This window comes from Perna viridis, chromosome 5 (assembly GCF_037379345.1).
Source record: "Perna viridis isolate PV_CMFRI_1.1 ecotype Kerala chromosome 5, ASM3737934v1, whole genome shotgun sequence".
NCBI lineage: Eukaryota > Metazoa > Mollusca > Bivalvia > Mytilida > Mytilidae > Perna > Perna viridis.
In genome coordinates this window covers 8,954,307-8,977,710 of record NC_142449.1, presented here as the reverse complement: position 1 = coordinate 8,977,710, position 23,404 = coordinate 8,954,307, and the positions used below count along the sequence as shown (strand labels likewise).

Genomic DNA, 23,404 nt, shown 5'->3' with positions numbered 1-23,404 from the left:
CCGGTCATACATTTTAGACCGCTACAAATCAGAAAACTGACAAAATAAGAAATATTAGATAAATAAACATCATTTTCTTGACTAGAAATGAATTTCAACATCTCATGCAATTTTTAGTTCTTAACATACCGTAAGAATGAATATTTTAGCAAAACATTATTTGGGTACGGGGAAAAGTTGGTACAGATACGAATACGAGTCACACATTTTAGATCCTACCATTTATATATCGCTTTTTAACTTCCGGTTTTAAAATCAAAAACAGCGATATCCCCTGTCAAAAACCCATCAAAACCAGTCAAAACTGAGTTAAGCGGAAAGCAAGGATGTTTCAATTTCGTTTAATGGAAAGTCATCTAAAAACCAATGTAGAGATATGCTCTTGTATTTTGGTGTAGGATAAATCTCAAGAAAACAGGTATTTTAAAGCAGCAGACCTTGAATTGTCTTCACGAATCACATGGAAGTGGCTAGTCCAGATAATCATGTGCACAGTGTATATAGCTTAGACATTTTTTTCAAATCTGTCGTTTATGCCTCACTCCAGCGAGGAGACCAAGTGAAAAAAAAAGTAGCCTCCCAGGACGGCACATTTTTTTTTTACTAGGAAATGGCAATAGGGTATGTAAGTCTCGTCATGTGACCCCGTGATTTCACGAGAATGGGTCCTAGTCTACCATTCAAAAGCATGGAGATTTGTCATTTAGAGAGCTTTGAGTTCAGTGTTAAGGGCAAAAATCTTTCTGTGTAAAAAAATCCTGATAAAAATGACAAATAAATATTTCTACATAATAAATGTAGTATGAAAAAAACATAAATGAGAAGATTTTGCATTGTTATACAGAGTTTCGAGTACCCGGAAGTAAACAATAAAATACAAATCGGTCTTCATTTTTCAATACATTCTACATCAGAAATTCTGGTAAAGAAAATGAAACTAGAACGAGACTTACATACCCTATTGACTATAATCACTCATGGAATTCATCATCTGACGCTTTTGCCTTGATAGCATAGCAATTGAATTCTAGTCATAATAGCACCTGTATATAGGCTAAAAACCACTAATTCCACTTCCCATAGGCTTCTATGCTAATTTCACAATATTCAATGGCTTCTCTGGACTTTACCTTAACTTTAACCTGCAGATGACTATATATCAGCATGATTCTACATATGTCAGCTCACAATCCTCAGAATGGCATGTGGGGTTAGCAGACTTGCAGTGCAGTACTGGTCACCGGAAGTGAAGGGTCTATAAATAGCATGGGAAATCCCAGTGTTTTCACAAGATAGGGGTATATTTAAAAATCATTATGGAGATTAGGCTTCACATCACAAGAAGCAAAATGCACCTATAAAATGTACAGAAATGTTTTTCCTTTCAGAAACTCTTTAAATTTTTAAAATAAGATGAGAACTTTTTTCACAGCACTAAGAGGAACAGGGGTAATTTCTGCGTAGGACTATTTTTGCGTACGTTCCAAATGCTCATTGGTTGAATTGGTGGTCTGTAACCTAAAGGGTCACTTTTTGTCTTAGAAAAAATAAATAACTATACAGGTATCTTCCTACACACATACTGAATGCATTTGCAAAGTTTCAGTGAAATGTGACAAGCACTTTTTTAAATATTTGATTTTTAAATATAGGGTAACCAAGTTGTGCGAGCAAAAAAGTGACAATATTCTACCATACTTAAATGTATTAAATATTTGCAAAGAACTTTTTCTGACTTTTCAAATAAAAAATATCAATCACAACTTGTTTTTTAACAATATTAATGAAGAAATAGTTTTAAAAGTAATCATTTTCTGAGAAATTGGTCTATTTTTAAAAAATTATTTCTGACATGCCTCCCCCTTTTTCTTGATCACATGTCAAAAATCCTAAATCTTTAAATTTTCACAAAAGGTGATATATTTGGCTTTAAATTTGTAAATACAGTGTTTTCACATTAAAACATGACCAGTAAAGGGCACCTAAAGCAAAAAAAGTACTCAATAATGGATTTTCCATGTTGCCATAGGGGAATGCTGATATGGCCTTAACCGCAGTAATGAAAGTGAGTTTTTCCTCATTTCTAACCTAATTTTTGCTCAAATCTACACAAAACTTGATTTCAAGTGCTTATTACCACAATATTTAGGTAAATATAGCCCTCAAAGTTTAATATTTGATATTTTTACTAAATTTTCTACACTTTTTACAAGATAGGACATAAAAATCAGCCAAAAAGACCAATTTTCAATAATTTGGACCTATAACTTAAAAAAATGCATATTTTGAAGGATTTTTGTAGTGTATTCCTCTCATGGCAAAGTTAACAAGATCTTCAAGTAGTTTAAAGCTATTTCAAAAAACTTTTCATTTTGCCATGGCTTCTCCTTAAGGCTAAAAACCACTAATTCCACTTCCCATAGGCTTCTATGCTAATTTCACAATATTCAATGGCTTCTCTGGACTTTACCTTAACTTTAACCTGCAGATGACTATATATCAGCATGATTCTACATATGTCAGCTCACAATCCTCAGAATGGCATGTGGGGTTAGCAGACTTGCAGTGCAGTACTGGTCACCGGAAGTGAAGGGTCTATAAATAGCATGGGAAATCCCAGTGTTTTCACAAGATAGGGGTATATTTAAAAATCATTATGGAGATTAGGCTTCACATCACAAGAAGCAAAATGCACCTATAAAATGTACAGAAATGTTTTTCCTTTCAGAAACTCTTTAAATTTTTAAAATAAGATGAGAACTTTTTTCACAGCACTAAGAGGAACAGGGGTAATTTCTGCGTAGGACTATTTTTGCGTACGTTCCAAATGCTCATTGGTTGAATTGGTGGTCTGTAACCTATAGTTAAAATGGCACCCATCATAAATGTATGTTTAATCATTTAGCAATAAAAAAATAAATCCTCTGACATATTTAGTATTCTTCCTGGTTTTTTTGCAAGACATATCATGCATTAATTGTGATAAAAAATGTTTAATAATTTCACCTGAATAAATTTCATTTTGTCCTTATATTTACAATATTTTGTTCACATATTTTATTATTTTCAATGATTTATTTATAAAAATAGGGAAATATATAATGCAATAAAAATACTTAATGAAATTAAATGGAATACCCCAAAAAATAAGGTGTGAAATTTATCACAAATAAAAACTAGATTAAAATTCAGAAGTAAATATTACATTTATTACTTTTCAATAAAATTATAAAACTTATAAATTTTACAAAAGTAATAAGGATATTAGGACATATCAAGATGGTAATTGAAGTAGTGAAATAATCTAATTAAATAATTATAATAATACCTGTATCACCTATTAAATAAACCATAAATTATAGGTAATTAGCAAAGCCATAAACCATAATCCAATTCCCAAACTAATTTACTTACTAATTAAACTTCAATCTAATCAAGTTAAGCCTTTGATAAGTCTAATCATATTCACAAATTAAATTTTAATTTGAATGATTAGGCATAATCATCATATAATCATATTTCAGCAGGGACATCAATTAATTAAAAAAATATTTTTCAGAAAATATGATAATGAACCAAGTGCCATTTTAACTATTTACATAGAGGCCATTTTGACCAAGTACCATTTTAACTAGCACCCCAGCCATTTCTTTAACAATGACTCATTGGTTGGGTTTGGGCTGGTTACTTTCAGATGTAATTGCTACATCATGATAACATTTGGGAAATCATGTTATCGATTACATCATGATTGCTTATGATTTCAAATGTACTTAATTACATTTCAAAGTAATCATGATTTCTGGTCTAGGAGTATATTTTGTAGTTCTCACTAATTTTTTATCTTCTGGGAAACAAGTTCATGCCCAAAATTTTAGAAAAACGTCTAACAGATTAATGATAATTTGTTCTCAAAAATGAGATATCATACAACAATTTTCATTGAGGAATAAAATTTTGATGAGCAGATTGGTGCAAAATCCATCTGTCTGGAAAATGACAAGATCTACTCTCTAATACATCATGATTACTCAAGATATGTTCATGCATGAATATAGCAAAATAATCAAAATATAATGTATATCAAAGCAGAAGAAGTAATTTATGTATTATGGGATTCTGTAGTATTAAAGGCTGTATTTTCAACTGCAAGAAAAACCATCTGCATTCATTTTATGAATGTGAAATCAGGAGCTTAAAATAGAATCATGGCAGCTTCATCCTGTACTTTGTAAATTTGATGCCACAACACATCACCAGTATTGGAAAACATTTGCTAGCTTTGATGATTAATATTAATCTAATTTTAGCTTTTTCCGACATTGGTATGGTCAAAACATGGCACCCAAATGTTTACGAAAATAACGTAATCAGCTTATCAATACTGGACAACTTGACCCTAAGACATTTCTGCCATGCTAACCCATAGTTCTTGACGAATACTGAACATTTTTGCCCTTAGACATTTTAGGAGAATGCATTGTAGGTGCACAATGTGTGTGTATGTTGATAAAAAATAGTCATATTAAAGCTTAGAATGTGCACTTCAAATTACTATTCTACTACTTAAGTGTATGAATATTGCCTACATGTGTGAGTTATTTTCATCCATGCTTTAAATTAGCAGAAAATGTTAACCTGGAATTTTAGTATCATTTATTCAAGTCACAGCTTCTCTGAAACTACCCAACATAATTTCATAAAACTTGTTATGTAGCAAGAACACCATATGTAGTTTTGCATTTTATCAGAAAAAAATTTGATTCTTTAACTTTTATGGGAGTTGCACCCCTTTTAATTAAGAACTTCACCATAAATCATAATGTATCAGCTTGTCAATTGAACTTCTCTGAAACTACTTAACAGGATTTCATAAAACTTGATATGTAGCAAGAACACCAAATGTACATGTAGTTGTGCATATTATCAGGAAATTTTGATTCTCTAATTTTTATGGGAGTTATGTTAAACTAAAAAAATTACCAAAAATCATCATGGAAATTTTGATTCTCTAATTTTAATTTTGTGTTCTGTATTCTGTATATCCATCCGTAACACTTCTTTTGTCACATTTTTCTCAGCTGCTATAAATCACAGCTACAGTGTGACACAGGTCAAGACATCCATTGGTCTAGCTTATTCTTACCCACATTTGTTTGGTTTTGTTTTGAGATAGCTTCATAAAATACAATTGATCCAAAAAATTCACTTACCCTCCAACTCTCTCACTTTTTTAAATGTAGATAAACACTGAGTGTCAAAATACCCTCTGCTTAACAATTACATGTAACTTGATGGTCCAAATAGGAGCATTATCTTAAAAAATATGGCATACCAGTGTACTTAAGTAATATCATACAGGTACACTTTACACATTGTGGGTAACAATATATGAATGCTATTTGAATTTTACATTTTCTCATTTGGACTGAGCACATCTGTGAACAAACTTAATTAGGAGGTGTGCTGCACTCTTTTATTTCAGGCTAGCTGGGAAGTTAACATGAAGTTTCATTATTCTCCTTCGCCCCTCTATCTTCAGATCCTAGCTGCATTTTATACCTATAGAACACTTATATTCTTGAAATATTAGTGAATTTAGTCAATTATTGAATGTCTATATGGGCAATATAAGTCTCATGTCTGAGGTTGGTTATACTGGTTATGTTTTTCAGAATAGTTAAATCTAATGGCTTGAAACCAACTCTATCCCTTAAGTTGACATGTATGTTATTTGCTGCAACTACTATCCATATTTGTTAAGCATCAACTGAAAGAATTAATTTTTTTCGAAGTGTATATTTTTACATCTCAGAAACTTTATGGGTACTGGTAAATGGTAAGCAAATTTTTCTATAACTTTAAAATTTGCATTCACTCTATGTCAGAAACTTATGCTTGTAAAATCATAATAGTCCAAACTAAGACATATGATCATATTTCAGGTGCTGAAATCATAGTGGGCAAACAATATGATGGAAAACATTTTGTTGGAAGAGCTTCAAGGAGAAAACTCAACTATTGTTGAGCTTTTAGTAGAAAGTCATGATGAAACTAGCACTGATAGTTGTAATCAATTTGTCTTACCCTGTGAACAAAACCTGCAAGAAGACCAACAGATAGCCATAGAAGTTAATGGTGAAAATGGAGTGAGATATTTATATGTATTAGGTAGCAATGTGTATGACACACCAACTGTTATAAATGCTAGTGAGTTAATCAATCAGGGTTCCAGTGACATTAACAAGAAAGATCTACCCTTGTCAAGTTTTGATAACAATGCAATCACAGCATCTAAACAAACTCCTGACACAACAGAAACTGTAAACAAAAATGTTGGCCATGTCAGTGTTATAAGTTGTGGCACAATGACTGATGATGATGTTCTAAGTCTTGAAGCAGGAGAAAACAAAAGTGTGAAAGAAAAACTCCCATTTACTGGGAATAATGCAGATAATACCTTGACAAGAAAATATAAATTAGACAAAATTCAGAAATTGGTCATTTCTCCTCAGAAAGTAAATGATGATGATTGTTTACAGTTAAAAGAAAAGCAGACAAAGAAAGATATGGAAATTTTAAACTATACAGCTCCTGAAATTGTTTGTGAGGATAGTGCTCAACAGAAGTCTTTGAGTCAAGAAAGCAATACCAAAGATATGGATAAACTAAACAAAGAACATACAGAAGGGGAGGTAACTATCATGAATGAAATGAAACTTGTTCCAGTAAAGAAGCGTGCAGAGCTGTTGAGTGCTATATGTGGTAAAACTGGTACCATACAAGACCCCAACAAAAATTATGTAGACAAGTTTATTGATGATCCAAAACTTCACTGTAGCTTTAACACAGAAACTAAAGAAACAAATAAAAAGGTGTTTGCACTGAAAAACAAATCTCTATCAAAACAAAAGAAAGCAAAAGAAAGCAAACCTTCCAGATCAGATCAGGAAATAGGCTTCTCATTTAATGATGAAACATGTGAACAGATACTTGCAAATCTACAAAGCAGAGTAGTACTGGAAACCACTAATACATCAGACACAAAAGAATTGAGAAAATATATGCCATTCTATGAAAGACCATTCACGAGGAACTATAGACAAAAAATGGAATGTGAAAAAGTCAGTATACGTACCAACTTGCATTCATGCAACACTTGTAACAAAAGTTTCAGTTCGGAGAAGAAATTAAAGAGTCACATGAAAAGTCATGACACAACTGAGCCCTACATGTGTGAAATTTGTGGCAAGGCATTTAGGGTGAAAGAGACATTTGAAAATCACAAGTACACACACAAAGAGAATGGCGAGAAACCTTTCAAATGTAATGTTTGTGGAATATCATTTATCAAACAGCATTACCTGTTCCGTCACTCTACCTGTCATACAGGTATAAAACCTTTCAAATGTGACCTGTGTGGTGTCAAGTTCAGAACTAAAGGTGATCTAAAGAGACATGAGAGAATGCATGGAGAGAAACCAGGTGTGAAACAGTACAAATGTAAACAATGTGGTAAACGATACTGTGCAGAAAGTGGGCTTATCAGACATGAAAGGGCTCATAAAGGGGAAAAACCATATGAATGTGATGTTTGCTCAAAATCATTTTCTATGCCTGGTGATTTGAAAAGGCATATCAAGACACATTTTGGAGGAGATGATTTCCCTTGTAAAATATGTGGCAAAGTTCTGACCTCAGCAATTGGTTTTAAACGCCATCAAAGAATGCATTCTGGTGAAAAACCATATGAATGTACTCAATGTGGTAACTGTTATATAGATTTATGGAGTTTAATGAAGCACAGAAAAATACATGAAAAGGGAAAGTCAGTTAATGTTCAGAAACAATTTACTTTGGCTAGGACAGAAAATACAGAACTTTCACAAGAGACAGACAAGCAGTGACTACAATATGTGACTTAATACCAGTAACAACACTTCAAGAAGAAACTCTGCCTATATTTTAAATCATTTTTACAGGAACAACCATAATGTCCAGATGTTTATGTATGAGTTGAATGGGTATGGTAAAAGGACCTGTCACAGAATCATTGATAAACAAATGTTTTTAAGGAGTGCAGCAAGATACACCTGCAGAGGTCAAACTCTAAATAGATGGGGCATTTAAAGCAGGATACAGCTCTGAATTTCGACTGTGATTAAATAATTGACACAAATAAATGTGTGTATAATAATCAAAGAGGAGCTTACATATATAATGGTAGCTAACACCAATAGACTAGTGAAAAACTATTTTCCAAAGTTTCATGAAAATTGGTGCAATTACATGTATTACTGTCAGTCTATCCATTACACATTTCGGTAACAGATTTCTTAGCTTTTGTTTGAGGAAATATTTGGATTTTTTATATCTTGTTTTAACATGATGATTTTATAATGTGCCTCCCCTTTTCCGGTTCATCACTTATCTACTAAAGTACTTTTTGTTTACTGTATAACTTAGTAATTACTTAGGTAATGCGTAGAGGAAATTTTCATAACAAATTTCTCAACTTCTATAGGAGGGAATGCTTAGATATTTGGTATATTGCTTTTGCATGATGACTTATACTATACCTCTCCTTTCCAGGTTTGTCCCATGTCTACTTCCTGTTTACCTTGGGATGGTTGCTTGTTCACTCACCAGGCTGAAGGGCCATGTGAGCTTTGCCATTTTTATGTGTCTGTCATTCGTCTAAAATCTATTTTTTTAGCTTGCCTGGCCTAAACCCCATGTAAGCTATAAATTGTCATCATTTTGTGTCATGTTGTCTTCGTCCATAAATTTTTCAAACATCTCTGAAACTGAAGGACAGATTGTAACCAAACTTTGCTTGAATATTCCATAGGGTATCTAAAACAATTGTTGTGTGGTGATTTTTTATCTGGCCAAAAAAACATAGCCTCTGTTACTAACAAGAGGCTCCCAGCAGCCTGAATCGCTCACCTGGTTGAATTCTGTCTTTCAAGGGCAATAAATAAGTTGTCCAATAATTTTGACTCAAGAAGACTTTAGTAGGACTCATCATAAGGATTATTTTAGCAATTGAAAGTTTCTATCATAGTTTTCAAGATATTGGTTGAAAACTGTAAGAAAAAAAACATTTTTCCCCTTTTAAGGACAATAATTCTTATAAGGAGTAGTCTGACAACTTTTAGGCCTGAAGACTTTTGTAGTCCTAAAAATAAGGATCATTTAGCTATTAAAAAAAATTGGCTAAACAGTTTTGGGGATTTATGTGAATAACTATTGTCTGACCTCTATGTTCTGTGTTTAGGAACGGTGGCCATGTTTTTCCAGGAATCAAAAATCTCCACATCAGTTCTATGCAGGATACATGTACCTCAAGGAACATTCGTACCAACTTTGGTTTCAATTGGTAAAGTAGTGTCAGAGGAGAAGATTGTTGAAAGAAATAACATTAAAAATAGCAAAAAACATTGAATAAGGGAATAACAACATGGCTTAATGGATTAAAATTTGACCGCTGATAGATCTCATCATGCTGAACACTTTTACCCTTGTCAGAATTAAGCTAAACGTAATGATTTGGAGATATATGCAAAAAACTACTGTCTGACCCCTATGTTCTATTTTTAGTAATGACGGCCATGTTTTTCGACAGATCAAAATTCCCCACATCAGGTGTATGCAGGGTACTCCAAGACACATTCATACCAACTTTGGTTCCAATTGGTCAAGTAGTTTTAGAGGAGAAGAGTTATGAAAAAATGTTAACGACAACAGATGCTAAGTGATGGCAATAGCTAACATGGCCTTTGGCCAAGTGAGCTAAAAATTGACCATAGGGGTTAAATTGCAGAATTTTGCAAATACTGGTAACTCAAAAACAGTTGAGTTTAGCTAAAATCTGGCAGGGATTAAAAAAGTTCAGCATGATAGGATGGACCAATGCCAAATTTTCTGAAAGATCCATTGACAGAAGGATGAGTTATTATAAGACTAGACGAGTTTTACTCAAGTTTTCAAAAAAAACTAATGTTAACAGATGTCAACACCAACAACAGGGTGATACCATAATATGACCATAAAAATTTCTTGCAGTTGTATAAAAAAGATGTTTCTTCATATAAAAAGTAACCAGAAACAAGCATCCTCCTGATGTCCAAACAATTACTTGACTATAAGTTTATTTTTTAAATTGCATCATAAAGTCCCATGCCACTAAAGGAAGGCTTGAATTATGTTTAGGGCTATGACTTGAACCAATTAGGAAGTAGGGGCCAGAAACATGCATTTCCAGTTGTCAAGACTATAATTTTAGTAAAAATGAAAGGATTTCTTTTAAACTAAATTACTATACCTCAGAAGGAGACAAGGATTGATTTTTGACAGTCACTACTGAAAGTCTGAATGGAACGATTGATAGGTCTAATTTTAATCAGATTGGATTTTTGAGATTGTAACTTGAGCCAATTAAGAATTTGGTGCCAGAAACAAGAATTTTTCTGAAGATTTCTGGATGATAACTTAGTAAAAGGAATGAATCTCTTGAAAGAGAACCTCAAAGTAAACCAATTGGAAAACTGCTCATAAAAAAGTTCATTAAAATTTTACAGTTTTACTTTGAACTAACGTTATAACATGGTCCTAAACAATAATTCTATATATGCTTAGATGCAGAAAATCAAATTACCCTGAAAAGTCAAGTCTTTAAGGGACATCCTTTTGAAATTGGTCAATATACTAAGTATATGCAATTTATTATTGACAAGTTACAAAAATACTTGGTTTCAGCCAATTCAGAAATGGTTAGGACTGTGAAGTCCCAAAATTTCCCTTATTGAAAAAAATTCATAAAAATGAATTCACTTGCAAACAAATGTCCGAGAATGATTACAACATCACAATAACTCCCAAGTTTCTATACACATACATCTTATGTTAAGGCAATGTTGAAATATTCAAGGAAAAACAACTTTGTTGAACAAAATAATTATTTATTCAAAAATATCTCTAACCATTCAAACATCCATTCACCTCTATCATCAATAAATATATATACTTCGCAACAATTATCACATAACACCACTGTCACTAACATCAAGAAATTCAAAAGACAGCACTTATAACATGAAGTAACATGAATTCAAGTATCTCACTCAATAACCATCTTAGCTACAGTTACACATACAATGCTGGGGAAACAACATATCGAGGTTAGTTTAACATCTAATATACATTCTCCATACATACTGCAAATTATGATGATGATCAGTTTGTCTATCACCCAACTGTACATAACAAGATGGATCTTTACACATTTTTTTTTTGGGGGGGAGGGCATATAGTATATCATGTTTAAAAATAATTCATGAAGAAAGCAAGTCAGCAAACTTGTGTCTACAATAAATATTGTGTAAGATATGGCTGTAAAGAAACCCTTCAATAAACTGTAAAATTGTATCATTGATTGCAAGTCTTCACTATGTTATCAAATACAACTGAGTGATTGATGATAACTTCTTTCTTCAGTTTCTACTTTAAAATTTAGAACCAAAAAAAAAACCAAGTAACAAATGCAAAATAATTGCAAACACACAAAATATATTAATTAAATTATTTTTTTTACTTTTAAATATAAGACTGACCATCACAATAGATCATTTCACCCTGCTACAGTATGTCTTAATGACTTCATTACAATCAAATACTCTATTAAGGGAACAAAAAATAATATGCTTGTTTAAAAAAATCATAATTAATGCTAACTTTCATGCATTTCATGTATTGTTAAAAATCTCAAGAAAAACTGGAATGAAATCTACACAGATGTAAGGAACACATGTTTACTATCACAGGATATTGATGAATGGTCATATTTTATGATAAAATGGATTGATGTACTTATTCATCACACTTTGTATCCAAATCATTTAACTTACTTCAATACAAAAAAAAAACAAAAATGAAATCACAATACAAGTACAAAGAAAGAACAATTTGATATTTATAGAAATGCACCACTTTAAGGGATGAGTTACCATCAGTAAATATAGTATAGCATGAGTATCAAGGAAAGGATTATATAGATCTGGGGAGACCAGCAGTAGCTATTAGAGTCCCTGATAGTGGGAGACATATCTTTTATATTTTGCAAAAAAAGTGAATCAAGTGCTTTTTGCACTGTAAGAAAAAGTGCTAAGAAATATTTTTTTTTGTTTTTATTTCATTGATATGGCAAAAGAAATGGGTCATGATACACCCACAATGAGATGAGGAAAGACCTAAGCACCAATAATTCTTTGTTGGCCTTTATGATTTTCTATCACCAAAACTAAATATTCTGTATCAATGAAAAGTTTCAACTAAAACTTTGTTTTGTCTACAACAGGCACTACAACAGAAAACTTATAAAAAAGATACACATTAATGTTGTTCATATATATGTAGCATTGCCAAACAAGTCAAATTAAACTGCTACCATTCTTATCCGTTTTTAAATGCTTCAGTACTCTTTGATAACAATAACATTGAGCGTAGTACATTTAAAAGAACATAACAATGATTTTGATAGTACAATCACAAAACAGTAGAATGTATGGATAAGCACATTGATAATTGATCCTGAAAGACAATGAGTAAACATCAGCTCCATGACCCTTCACTTGTTTTACTCAGAACACAGATTGCTGGTCCAGAATTATATAAAATCATCCTAAGAAAAACTTTTGTTAAAGTTCACTTGGGTCATGTGATTCATCTTTCCTTGTTGATTCTGAAAAAAAAAGATGAAGCTTAAAATACCATCAGTTTGTAGATTGAACTATAGTAGGGTATCTATACATGCTATTACCATATCAATAACCTGTTAACTGCAACATGTAAAATGAAAAACAGCTATAATTAATTGAACAATGATATAATTATAGAAACCATTTATATTCATGAAAAATGGTGAACACCGTGAGTTTCCACAATCCTTGACACACTCAATGTATCATTTCACCTTATTCAATCTAAGAATTCTAGCAACATAATCACATAACTTAAACATGACCACTATATTCACTTCTTTCAAAGCTGAAGACATAAAAAGGTAATATATGTAGTAATCAAAACTAGTATCAAGTATTATTATTTTGGGAGCCCATTTTACAAAATTTTCTATTGCTAGCTTAACTTTAAAAACAGTTCATAATACTTGTAAAAGTCTCCTTTTTAATTTTTTTCTTGGTTTTCGAATTGCATATTTTAATTCTAGATCAATTCTAAGGCTACTTTCACATTGAATACACAATACCTATTAGTGTTATACATTATTACTTGTAATTGAATTTTTCCCAAATGTTTTGTAAATATTTATGTTAAGATACATAAATGGACAAATTCAAGAATCAGCTAGGTGCTATTTCATATAAAACATGGATCATAAGCTACCGTTAATCCAACTATAGTAACTGGGTAAGGTCTGCATGCTCATTAAAGTGACACATATATTACAAGCATGTGTCATTTAGTTTCACATGGAATTGTAATTTGTTTATCTACACCTTAGACATACATGCTCCCTGTCAAGAACTGTAAATTGGAAGCTGATCTTATAATACCATTGCCTACCAGGTTAGTTCTACTAAATTACCTGTTAATGCCTCTAATATTATTGATTTTCTTTTTGTAGAAATTTCTAAAAAGGGAAATAATTATGGTGCCTTCATAGAAGTCATGTTGACTGAGATATTTCTGAATTAAAGTTTTCAGCTTGATCCTGTTATGATTTGGTAGGCATTTCCCGGATTTTTTTTAAATGTACATTAAATATGATATATTACTATCAGTGTCTCTGACACATTACAATGCTCAACTAACTAAATATGTAATTTTGTACTTTGCTATTGTTGGAGTGATACTGCTTTGTTTTTACAGATGTTTACCTACACAATATATAGTGTCAGATTTCCTTCCAAAGAATTTATTAGAACAAACAGATAATTCAATTTCAGAAGTAACACAGTTTCTGATTGAAAAAAAATTTCATCCATCATCTAGACCAAATTTTGTAATGACAGTAACTTCATTAACATTTTTAATGGTTTATTTATTGAATTTAGATACTAAAATTGAAATAACCTCAATCCCGTGGTGCACACTTGAAATAACTTGCTATTCAAGTTATTTAGTGTGCATTGACAAAAAAAAAAAAATAACTCATTTCTTAATAAACCTGTCTAAACAGATTTACACCAGATAGTATTTTAGTTCATTATTTTGTTTTGAGAGAAACATTAAAAATCCATGTAATAATAAAATCTATGGAATGATTTAATGTTTACATGAATATATACTTACAATTATTGTCAACAAGTTTACTGTTATGACAACAATAGCAAAGTAAAAAAAAAGAGAGCTGTAAAATAAGTGTTCCAAGTTTGGTGAAACATGGTACAATAAATTAGTTTGAGATAAATACTGTAATCTGATTGGTTAAAATAATCTTGTTAAATCTCAATGGATAAAAAAATATTGACATGTCCCTATTCAGTTAAATTCAGAGCTACTTTTCTCATGTTTAAAGATAAAAATGTTTTAAAATTAATTTATAAGAATTGGCTATGATAAAAATTTTGTCTATTGAAAAATAACATAAATTTTCCATGTGCATATTTTGTTTATTGCACTTCGCCCAATAAACAATATGCACATGGAAAATTTATGTTATTTTTCAATAGACAAAATTTTTATTACTGCCAATTCTTAATTGGAGCAGCTAATAAAACAAGTTATTTTTATCCAAATATCCCAGTCAACATAAGAAATAAGTTACATGCCTAAAGTTGTCAAGTGCGCCCATGAAACTTGCACACTGGTCAAATTTCAAAGCTAATTTTATAGAATCTTTCCAAAATATCAATACAGATGTCGACTGTAACCTATTACACAAATTAATTAAAAGTCCATATAAAATTCAGACACTGTCTATATATTAAGGTGATTCATGATGAAGAAAAACCCACCAATCTGACAATGCTTTTTCAATCTACATATGCTATATTTTTACATAACAGTTGTCCTTTCCATATTCAGAATCATACATTTATCTCCCACTAAAATCAACCAAATTGGACAAAATCAAGAATGATAACTCTTGCAAAGCGTTAATTTCATGTACAATCTATATAAATTTTATCTCAAAAGCACAACACCCAAATGAAAAACAAAGACTGGTTATGTGATCTATAGCGGTTTCTGAACAAGAAAAAAAACGTGAATTTTGTGGGTTTTTGACATGCATGAATCACATTCTGTCTGATTTTTACAGACTGATACTTAACAACTAAGATAAATCCAGGCTGATTAACAACTTTCATACCTTCTGATTTATCTGATTCTGTTTTTTCTATATTTTCTGATTTATCTGAAATGACACAAAAATATTGATGAAAACAGAAAATCTTTGCATGCCTGGTGTCAGGTAACAACTCACCAAAAAGACATTTGTACTCGAGCAGATCAACCCTTAAAATCATAGTTATCTCCCTTTTAATCTTTTTATGATAAGTAATATTTTATTTAGGCTTAGAAAATAATATAATATTCAAATTAATGTGACCCAATAACTAAACATTGATTAATACTGACACTATAAAGAAAAAAAATATCCTACAACTCTTGGAATTCTTTATAGAAAATTAAAAAGATTCATTTGATTTTGTGTAAAGATTTATTTATCAATGTGTTATATTTTTTGTGACATTGGTCTTCAACTTTTACCTATTGATCTTAAATCAATAGGAATTTTCCATCAGCGGAAGTTTCATTTAAATGTGAGAGAAACAATCTAAGAACCACAGTATAGATAAAAGGAAGGGGGAAATGACTACTTCTTTCAGGAACAGATATGGTGAAATGCAACAAAAGCACCATCATATAACCCCTATAAACACAGTAAATACTTACAGAGATCACCAAAAGGTCTTCAATAAGTGTAAATACACCTTCAAGTAAGCTCTGAAAGGACCCGACAACTAAAGAAATAAAATCCACAATAACAGAGCTACCAAACTAAAGCATACCTTCTGGTAAATCTTGTGTCTGCTCGGTAGGAGTATCTGAAGTGAAATCATCACTAGGTTTATCTTTCTTTTGATCCGAAGGCTCCTCTGTTTTTATATCATCAGATTTTGTTGTATTAGTCTTTGTTGAATTTGAATCTGTTTTTGTTGTATTGGTCTTTGGCTTAGGTTTTGGTTTAAAATTTTTAGCTTTATTTATCAAATATTTAACCTCTCTATCTAAAGCTTGTATTTTTAGAGCTATATCTTCCACTGTTACTTTAGGTTTTTCTGTATCTGGTGTTTTCTTCTGTTCTTCCATCATATCATCTCTCCATTTCTAAAATAAAACAATAAAGAATTTTACAATCTTTCAGATACATATACCAGTACTAAACAGATACAAATATTCATAAAGGAAATTTAAAACAAACTAATTGTAACTACCCCCTCCCCCTCTTTTTTCCCACTCTGTGACCTTGACTTTTGACTTGCTAAATTTAACTCAGTTAAGGACAAAGTATATCAACAACTTTGGTGAAAAAGTATTGTAGACCTTACTAAAGAATGAATTAAAAGAAGTGGGGTAGCAATAATACATGTATATATCTTTTCAATGGGAGTATAAAATTTTTGAAAAATCTTCATGAACCTCAAATTAATTACCAGTGTATCTGTAATTAATTTTTCTAATGTTGTAATTTCTACATCAGTAAAAATTCTGTCCTCCTCAGATGCAGCAGAAATATTTTTAACAGATTTCAAGAAATATTCAGTATGATTTATCATGTCCTTCAAAGCTAAAAAAGCTTTTGGTCTCTCTTCATATTCATACACTCTGTTCTTCAAATCCTTCACCTCCTTCTTCAGAGCTTTAAGTTTATCTAAGTATACCTGAAATTGACATGGAAGACATTTATCATTTCTGAAAAAAATGCCTTGATTAAAGATAAGCAAGGCTATACTCTGGATTCATTTAGCTTTGTAGGTATAGTAATAAATTAACTAATTTCCATTTATAATTCTGACCAGTTCTTGTCTACATCCACTCAAGGTAGACAACTGACAGAAATTGTGATCAGCAAATACAGAGAAACAACAATTTTACCATCAGGGAATGTGAATATCATACAATTACTGTCATATACAGTATTGCTTATTTAAAATACAATACATTGTTAGTATTCAGTCCACCTTAAAGTCAATAAAACTATAGTTACCAAAGAACAGCCAGTTATATTTTTATTCCAAAATCAAACATCACAGTCAATAACTCATATAAGAAACCAATATAGAAACTGTTCTTTATTTTTTTTAAATGACTTGCTACTATATTAACATTCTCTAAAGGAATTCACATATATAACAAATGTAAATAAGTTTTTTTACTTATTGCATCCTATAAAAATATTGATTGAATGTGGTTAATGTCCCACGGTAGATATTTCATGCATTTCAAAACAAGAACATTTGACCAATCCAACTGATATACTAGACACAATGCTATCTCACAGAACAACTCTGACAAATCCGTTCAACTTGCTGTCACTCTATCCTCTAAGTACCAAGTGTATAGAGAATAAGCAGTTAGCTGCATAATTCTCCTAGGGATAAGTACCCAGGTCCTCCAGCAATACAGGCAAGGATGAATGCCATACGAGACTACCATAGTGGACAGAAAAACCAGAAAACCTACCTCCTTCTTAGCATCATCATCTTGATCATACATCCAATCTGAAGCTTCAGACATCGTCTTACTTAAATTTTCCCTCTCAGTCTCTGTGGCACATTTTTCATACACCTCTGAGGTCAACTTATCACTCATGTCAAATATAAATGATTCTAAATCATTCTTGGCCTTCTCCAACAATTTTTTCTCCTTATCTTTTGTTGCTAGATCAGCTAACCTGTGAAGTGAAATAAATATAAGTTGCAGTCATTATAAAGAGCAGATAAAATCAAACTAGAGGCTCAAGAGAGCCTGAATCACTCACCTGGTTAACCATTTGCTTATTTGAAAAACTTGAGGAATGAGACAGGCTAAGTTAAAATCAACTAAATTGTCAAATGCAAGAAATGCTTTTCATAGCATTTTCATGACCTGAACCAGAATTTTGCTAAAGGCAACAATTTTTGAATTTTTTTCAAAAACTTGTCTTATGACCCCTAAGTTTCATTTTAGTATAGGCAGCCATATCTATTCATGGATTAAAAATCACAAGTCACTTTGAGCACAATACACTAAAGAACTACTATGCTTATTTTCATTTAATGTTCTTAAATGGTTTTAGAGAAGTTGAACATGTGAAAAAAAAAACTACACAAAAACTGTTTCAGGGGTCGTAACTCCTACATTAGTCACTGAATGGTTTTGAAAATTTCGGCATAGGTCCTTCCCATGATGCTTAACAATTTTACCCAATGCCAGAAATTTGCTAAAGGCAACAGTTTTTGAGTTATTTGCAAAAAACTGCCATCTGACCCCTATGTTCTATTTTTAATAATGGCGGCCATGCTTTTTCATGAATCAACAATCCCAACGGTCATTTTGTGTGGGACACCCTAAGGAACATAAATACCAAGTTTCATTGAATTCTATGCAATGGATTTTGAGAAGAAGATTTTCAAAGTTGCACATGTGAAAAGTGCAAAAAAACTGTTTCAGGGGCCGTAACTCCTACATCAGTTGACCAATCGTTTAGAAAATTTTGGCATAGGTCCATCTCATGATGCTGAACAATATTACCCCCGTGCCAGAAATCTGCTAAAGGCAACGGTTTTTAAGTTATTTGCAAAAAACTGCAATCTGACCCCTATGTTCTATTTTTAGTAACAGCAGCCATGTTTTTCATGGATCAAAAATCCCAACAGTCATTTTGTGCAGAACACCCTAAGGAACAATCATGCCAAGTTTAAAACCTGTCAGTCCACTAGTTTCAGAGGAGCAGATTTTTAAAAATTTGTCCACGACAACGATGACGACAGACGCCAAGTGATGGCATAAGCTCACTTGGCCTTCAGCCAGGTGAGCTAAAAAAGTATAGAACACGATAAAAAGGATTATCCTGCATTACAAACATACATGTAGGTTTTACAGATGTTCTGAATGAAGGTTTAAATTTGATTGTAAAGAGAAATATTTTTTAAATATTTATTTAGGGCTGTATATTCATCTAATGGTATTAAAAAAAAAACCTGTAAAATTTGGACCTACTTTTTCTTCATGGTCTTGAATGTATCTGTAGAGATGTCTGGAATATCAAAGTTTTCCAAGCTTGTCTCAATCTTCTCTTTCACTACAGTTATATTAGGTTTCTTATCCTGTAATCAAAAGAAAACAGTAATAAAAGCAATAAATATTAGAGTACAGCCATCTTAATTTTGCTTTAACAAAACATGTTTTAAAATTTTTTATTTTGCCTACCTAAAATATTCTCTGTCACATCAACATGCACAAGGCTTATCAAGTGTAAACAACTTAAAAAAAATATTCCAAAAGATATAACAGTAACATGATTTACCTTTTGTTCAGAATCTGTTTTATTTTGTCCCTCTGTTTCATTTAGCTTTTTACTCGTGGTTTCATCTTTTTTATCATCTTTATCTTCTTTCTTTCCTTCTTCTGGCTTATCCTCTTTAGATTCATCAGTCTTTTTATCAGATGTTTTTTCCTCTTCATCAGCTGGTACCTGATAAGAAATTAAAATAACATTGATAAATATGTGTTGCATATCAATTGAATGCAATTTTTAAACATGAAGAAGGATGGAAGTATAAACAAAATCTTGGAAATTTTCTAATCAATCAATCAATAGGGAGCCAAGATTTTTGTGATGAAAATTCCACTTAGTGAATAAAATGCTTTGCAGAGCGCAGCTAGATACACCTGCAGAAGATAAACCCTGAACATATAAGGCAAATATGGACACAAAGTTCAAGCTTGATACAGCTCTGAAATTTTAATGTGATTATATGTATGACACAAGATCATATTTTGACCAGAATGGAAGCAGTCAAATAACTTAAATCTTTCAGTAAGACTTTATAAAGATAACATGAACAGATAGGCGGATGGACAAAATGCTTTCAATAAATTTAAGAATTTTGTTTCTGTATGATGAAAAAATCAAAGTCTAGATCAAAAGAAATTGACTTTTCACAATGTCATGACAATTGGGGAAGCCGTTTTCTGAGTCCAAAAACAGGAAATTGACCCTTATTTGTATGAATTAAGTCCCATAACTCAGAAATGTAATACCCAAAATATATAAAAATCAATAAAGAGCTAGCACAAATATCGATAAACTATTTAACAAAGTTTTAAGAAAATCTTCTGAAGCATTTTCAGGTTATTGCAAAAAAATAGAAAATCCCCCTTTTTCATGAAAAAAATTCCATATCTCAAGTTGCTTGATGGGTTCAAAAGTTATAGCCCAAACGCAGAAAATCACCCCATTACTCCAAAATGAAATATAGGAAATTCATAAAACTTGAAAGGGAGCTTATATCGATCAAAAGAAACAATTCACCAAAGTTTCACAAAAATTGGTAGCAACTTTTTGAGTTATTGCATGAAATGCAAATGACAGACACTTACAAAGTATGCGCCATCTATGTAAAGCCACACAATGAAATTTGAAATCAATCCATCCATTGAGCCGAGATAATTGTGATGAAATTCAGACGGATAGATGAAACAGGTGATTCCAATATACAACTCAATCTTTGAGTGTGATTTTTAAACGACATATGCTCTAAATGTTTCATTTGGAAACAAGAACAGCCTAGTTTTCTTTTGACTACTTTGGAAGAACATATAGGTACATATAGTATGTATTTTTTTTGCATTTATATTTTTATTGAAATTTGTCTATAAAAATACCAACAACAATATTAAAGGATAAAAAAATTTGTGTTATCATAATATAAGAAACATTCAAAGGTTGGGGCAAGAGGTTCAGAAGGGTAGGTTTGTCAAAGAACACCTTAATCATATCAACACTTACTCATGGCTGACATCATAATATGTACTTAAATATTCAATGATAGAAAATATCCCTCATGTCCATCGTGGACTAATCTAGCATGTACAACAGAATTTTAAGCAGCTAGCAAAAAGAGCATTTAAAGTTTACATCAAATAAATGAGAATAAGATAAATTTCTTGATATCAGAATACAGAACCCATTCACCAAAGGAGCTTGTACAACCTGTTGTTTTTCATCTTTTTTGTCAGTTCCCTCTTGAGTTGTCTCATCTTGTTTTTCCTTGTCTGAATCTGTCTGATCTGGTTTACTTTCTTTACTTTCACTTTCCTTTTTATCCCCCTTCATATGAACATGCAAAAAATGTTAGTCCTAAACCCAATTGAAGTCAGTAACAAAAGAATAAAAGTAAAAAAAAAAGCAAAAAGCCAACATGCACTGATAACAACAAGTTACTAAAAATACAACAAGAAAATAGATCCATGTAATAATTCAAATTACATAACAAATATTGAAACCTGTCAAAAACTTCACCACAGCAAACCAAAATTTTCCTTCAGTACAAATGATAGGCTAGATCAGCAAATCAGATAATACAGTCATTATTGGTAGCTTAAACACCAAGACACCGATGATATTGGTTATTACCAGAATTTGAAAAACTGATGTTTAATTATTCTTGTTTGGTCTTGGTTTTGGTTTTATTGAAAACATTTGACATCTGGATCCTTTGCACACATGGGGTAAGGTTCAAAAGTGGTTCAACAGATTCAGTCATTTAACATCAACTAAAACATGGCACATATATTGTGCCAAACTGTTTACTCTAGTAGATTTTGATGCCATGAAGTATTATTCATAACTTTTCCTCCACATGCACACGTTTTTAAACTGTATATTTTGAACAGTATTTATACTTCTGAATAAAAAAAAAAAAAAGGCCTCCCTCTCACACTACTTATTTTAAAAAGTGGCCTGAGAACCTAGTCATTTTTGTTTGCATGGCCTTACACTGGAGAAGGTGTTGTTTGAGAAATTCTGGGTTTTCAAGCTATCCAAGTTTGACTGTAACATCTTTAATGTTAATCAATAGATCCTCTTTACAAACAATTAAACTTTTTAAATAAAAAAATGCAAAATTTCCTAAACTACAAGAAAATTACCACTAACTGCTGTCAGTCCTAATACAACTGTTTTGTCAACTTCGAAGATAATGTTTAAAATCAATAATATTTCTGTTACCAATTTTTTCCAGCTAATTTTGAAAGAAATAAGTCCAAATATCAAAACAACAGACATCAAATTATAAATTTCTCCAAATAAAAAATTGGAATGAGGGTTAGTTAATGAAGGTTTCAAATGTACTTTACAATTACAGTGAAGATTTACCTTGTACTACTTTCATCTTTAATTAGAAGACAGATTCAATAACCATTATAGATTTCTTAACATTTACTGCAAAAGAATCAAAGAACAAAAATCTATACCTCTACTGGCTTTTCTCCTGTTTCTTCTTTCTTCTCTCTTTCTTCTTCTTTACCACCAAATAATCCTCCCAAAGTACTTCCCAATTCTATCAAGAATTTTATAGTTCATGACATACATTGTTAAACATAACTGATATCAAAATTAAAAGGTTGTTATAGATAGTTATTCCATATTCCAATCTTTCTTTCTATGATAAGCATAAATGATAGTTTATTATAATGTTACATATTGATCAACAACTTTGAGTTTGGGATTTCCAAAAAAAAAAAACACCATTACAAGGTATTTGTTTTTGCATTCTGTGATTTCAGAAAAATACATTGTCTGAAAGCATTGATAAGGTGAAAATGTAATTTTTTTTATTTTTATTTTTTTTTTGTGGGGGGGGGGGGGATGTTTTAAAAAAAAAATAAATCACTACACATACAGTAAACATTATGTAGCTTATCACAATGTCTTTTTTAAGTAGTAACTTAAACAGTCATACCAGTGGCTGATCCAGAGTTTATGTGTGATCAATGTTTTATTTTAAGATTCCTGCTTTTACACAACACAAAATTTTAAGCATCCTTTAAGCAAAACAGTAGAAACTTGACACCAGAAATTATGATCAATATTGAAAATAAAATAAAATCACAGGTGATAGTGAACCTAGCCTCGGGGTAAGAGATCAACTCACCATCAAATGGTTTAAACGATATTTACATTATAAATTAAAACTTACTGGACCATGTAGATTCTTCCTTTTGTTCTTCTTCTTTTTCGAATACTACTTCTACCTGAAAAGAATAATATAAAGTTGCTTCGAGACCTCTTTAGGACATTTGAAAATGCACTGTATTTATTTTATGAACAATGGAACCAAAACTGAAGAAAGAGAAGCACTATTATGCAACAGTTAGAAGCTTAAAACCA

General features: G+C 31.4%; 2 protein-coding genes across 6 annotated transcripts in view; one reads left to right on the top strand and one right to left on the bottom strand.

Annotated features, from left to right (window-relative positions):
- The first annotated feature begins 226 nt into the window (after positions 1-226).
- LOC148615872 (uncharacterized) lies at positions 227-8,332 on the top strand. The gene is made up of 2 exons (XM_088581518.1): positions 227-418; positions 5,946-8,332. The coding sequence occupies exon 2, from the start codon at positions 5,973-5,975 to the stop codon at positions 7,905-7,907; it is 1,935 nt and encodes a 644-aa protein (XP_088437644.1). The 5' UTR covers positions 227-418; positions 5,946-5,972; the 3' UTR covers positions 7,908-8,332.
- A 2,611-nt stretch (positions 8,333-10,943) lies between these two features.
- The window catches only part of LOC148615871 (hypoxia up-regulated protein 1-like), a 29,271-nt gene continuing 16,810 nt past the window's right edge, over positions 10,944-23,404 (bottom strand). For 2 of the 5 annotated variants that reach the window (XM_088581493.1, XM_088581497.1), the window contains exons 17-26: positions 23,214-23,268; positions 22,489-22,574; positions 21,227-21,343; positions 19,538-19,705; positions 19,231-19,337; positions 17,713-17,923; positions 16,683-16,910; positions 16,038-16,356; positions 15,335-15,379; positions 13,566-13,651 (exon numbers count right to left, since the gene is read on the bottom strand). In XM_088581493.1, coding sequence (XP_088437619.1) covers positions 13,581-13,651; positions 15,335-15,379; positions 16,038-16,356; positions 16,683-16,910; positions 17,713-17,923; positions 19,231-19,337; positions 19,538-19,705; positions 21,227-21,343; positions 22,489-22,574; positions 23,214-23,268 — 1,407 coding nt within the window. In that variant the 3' untranslated portion in view covers positions 13,566-13,580. Of the gene's footprint in view, positions 12,743-13,565; positions 13,652-15,334; positions 15,380-16,037; positions 16,357-16,682; positions 16,911-17,712; positions 17,924-19,230; positions 19,338-19,537; positions 19,706-21,226; positions 21,344-22,488; positions 22,575-23,213; positions 23,269-23,404 lie in introns of those variants that run through there. The other 3 variants (XM_088581494.1, XM_088581496.1, XM_088581495.1) reach the window with 3 other exon arrangements.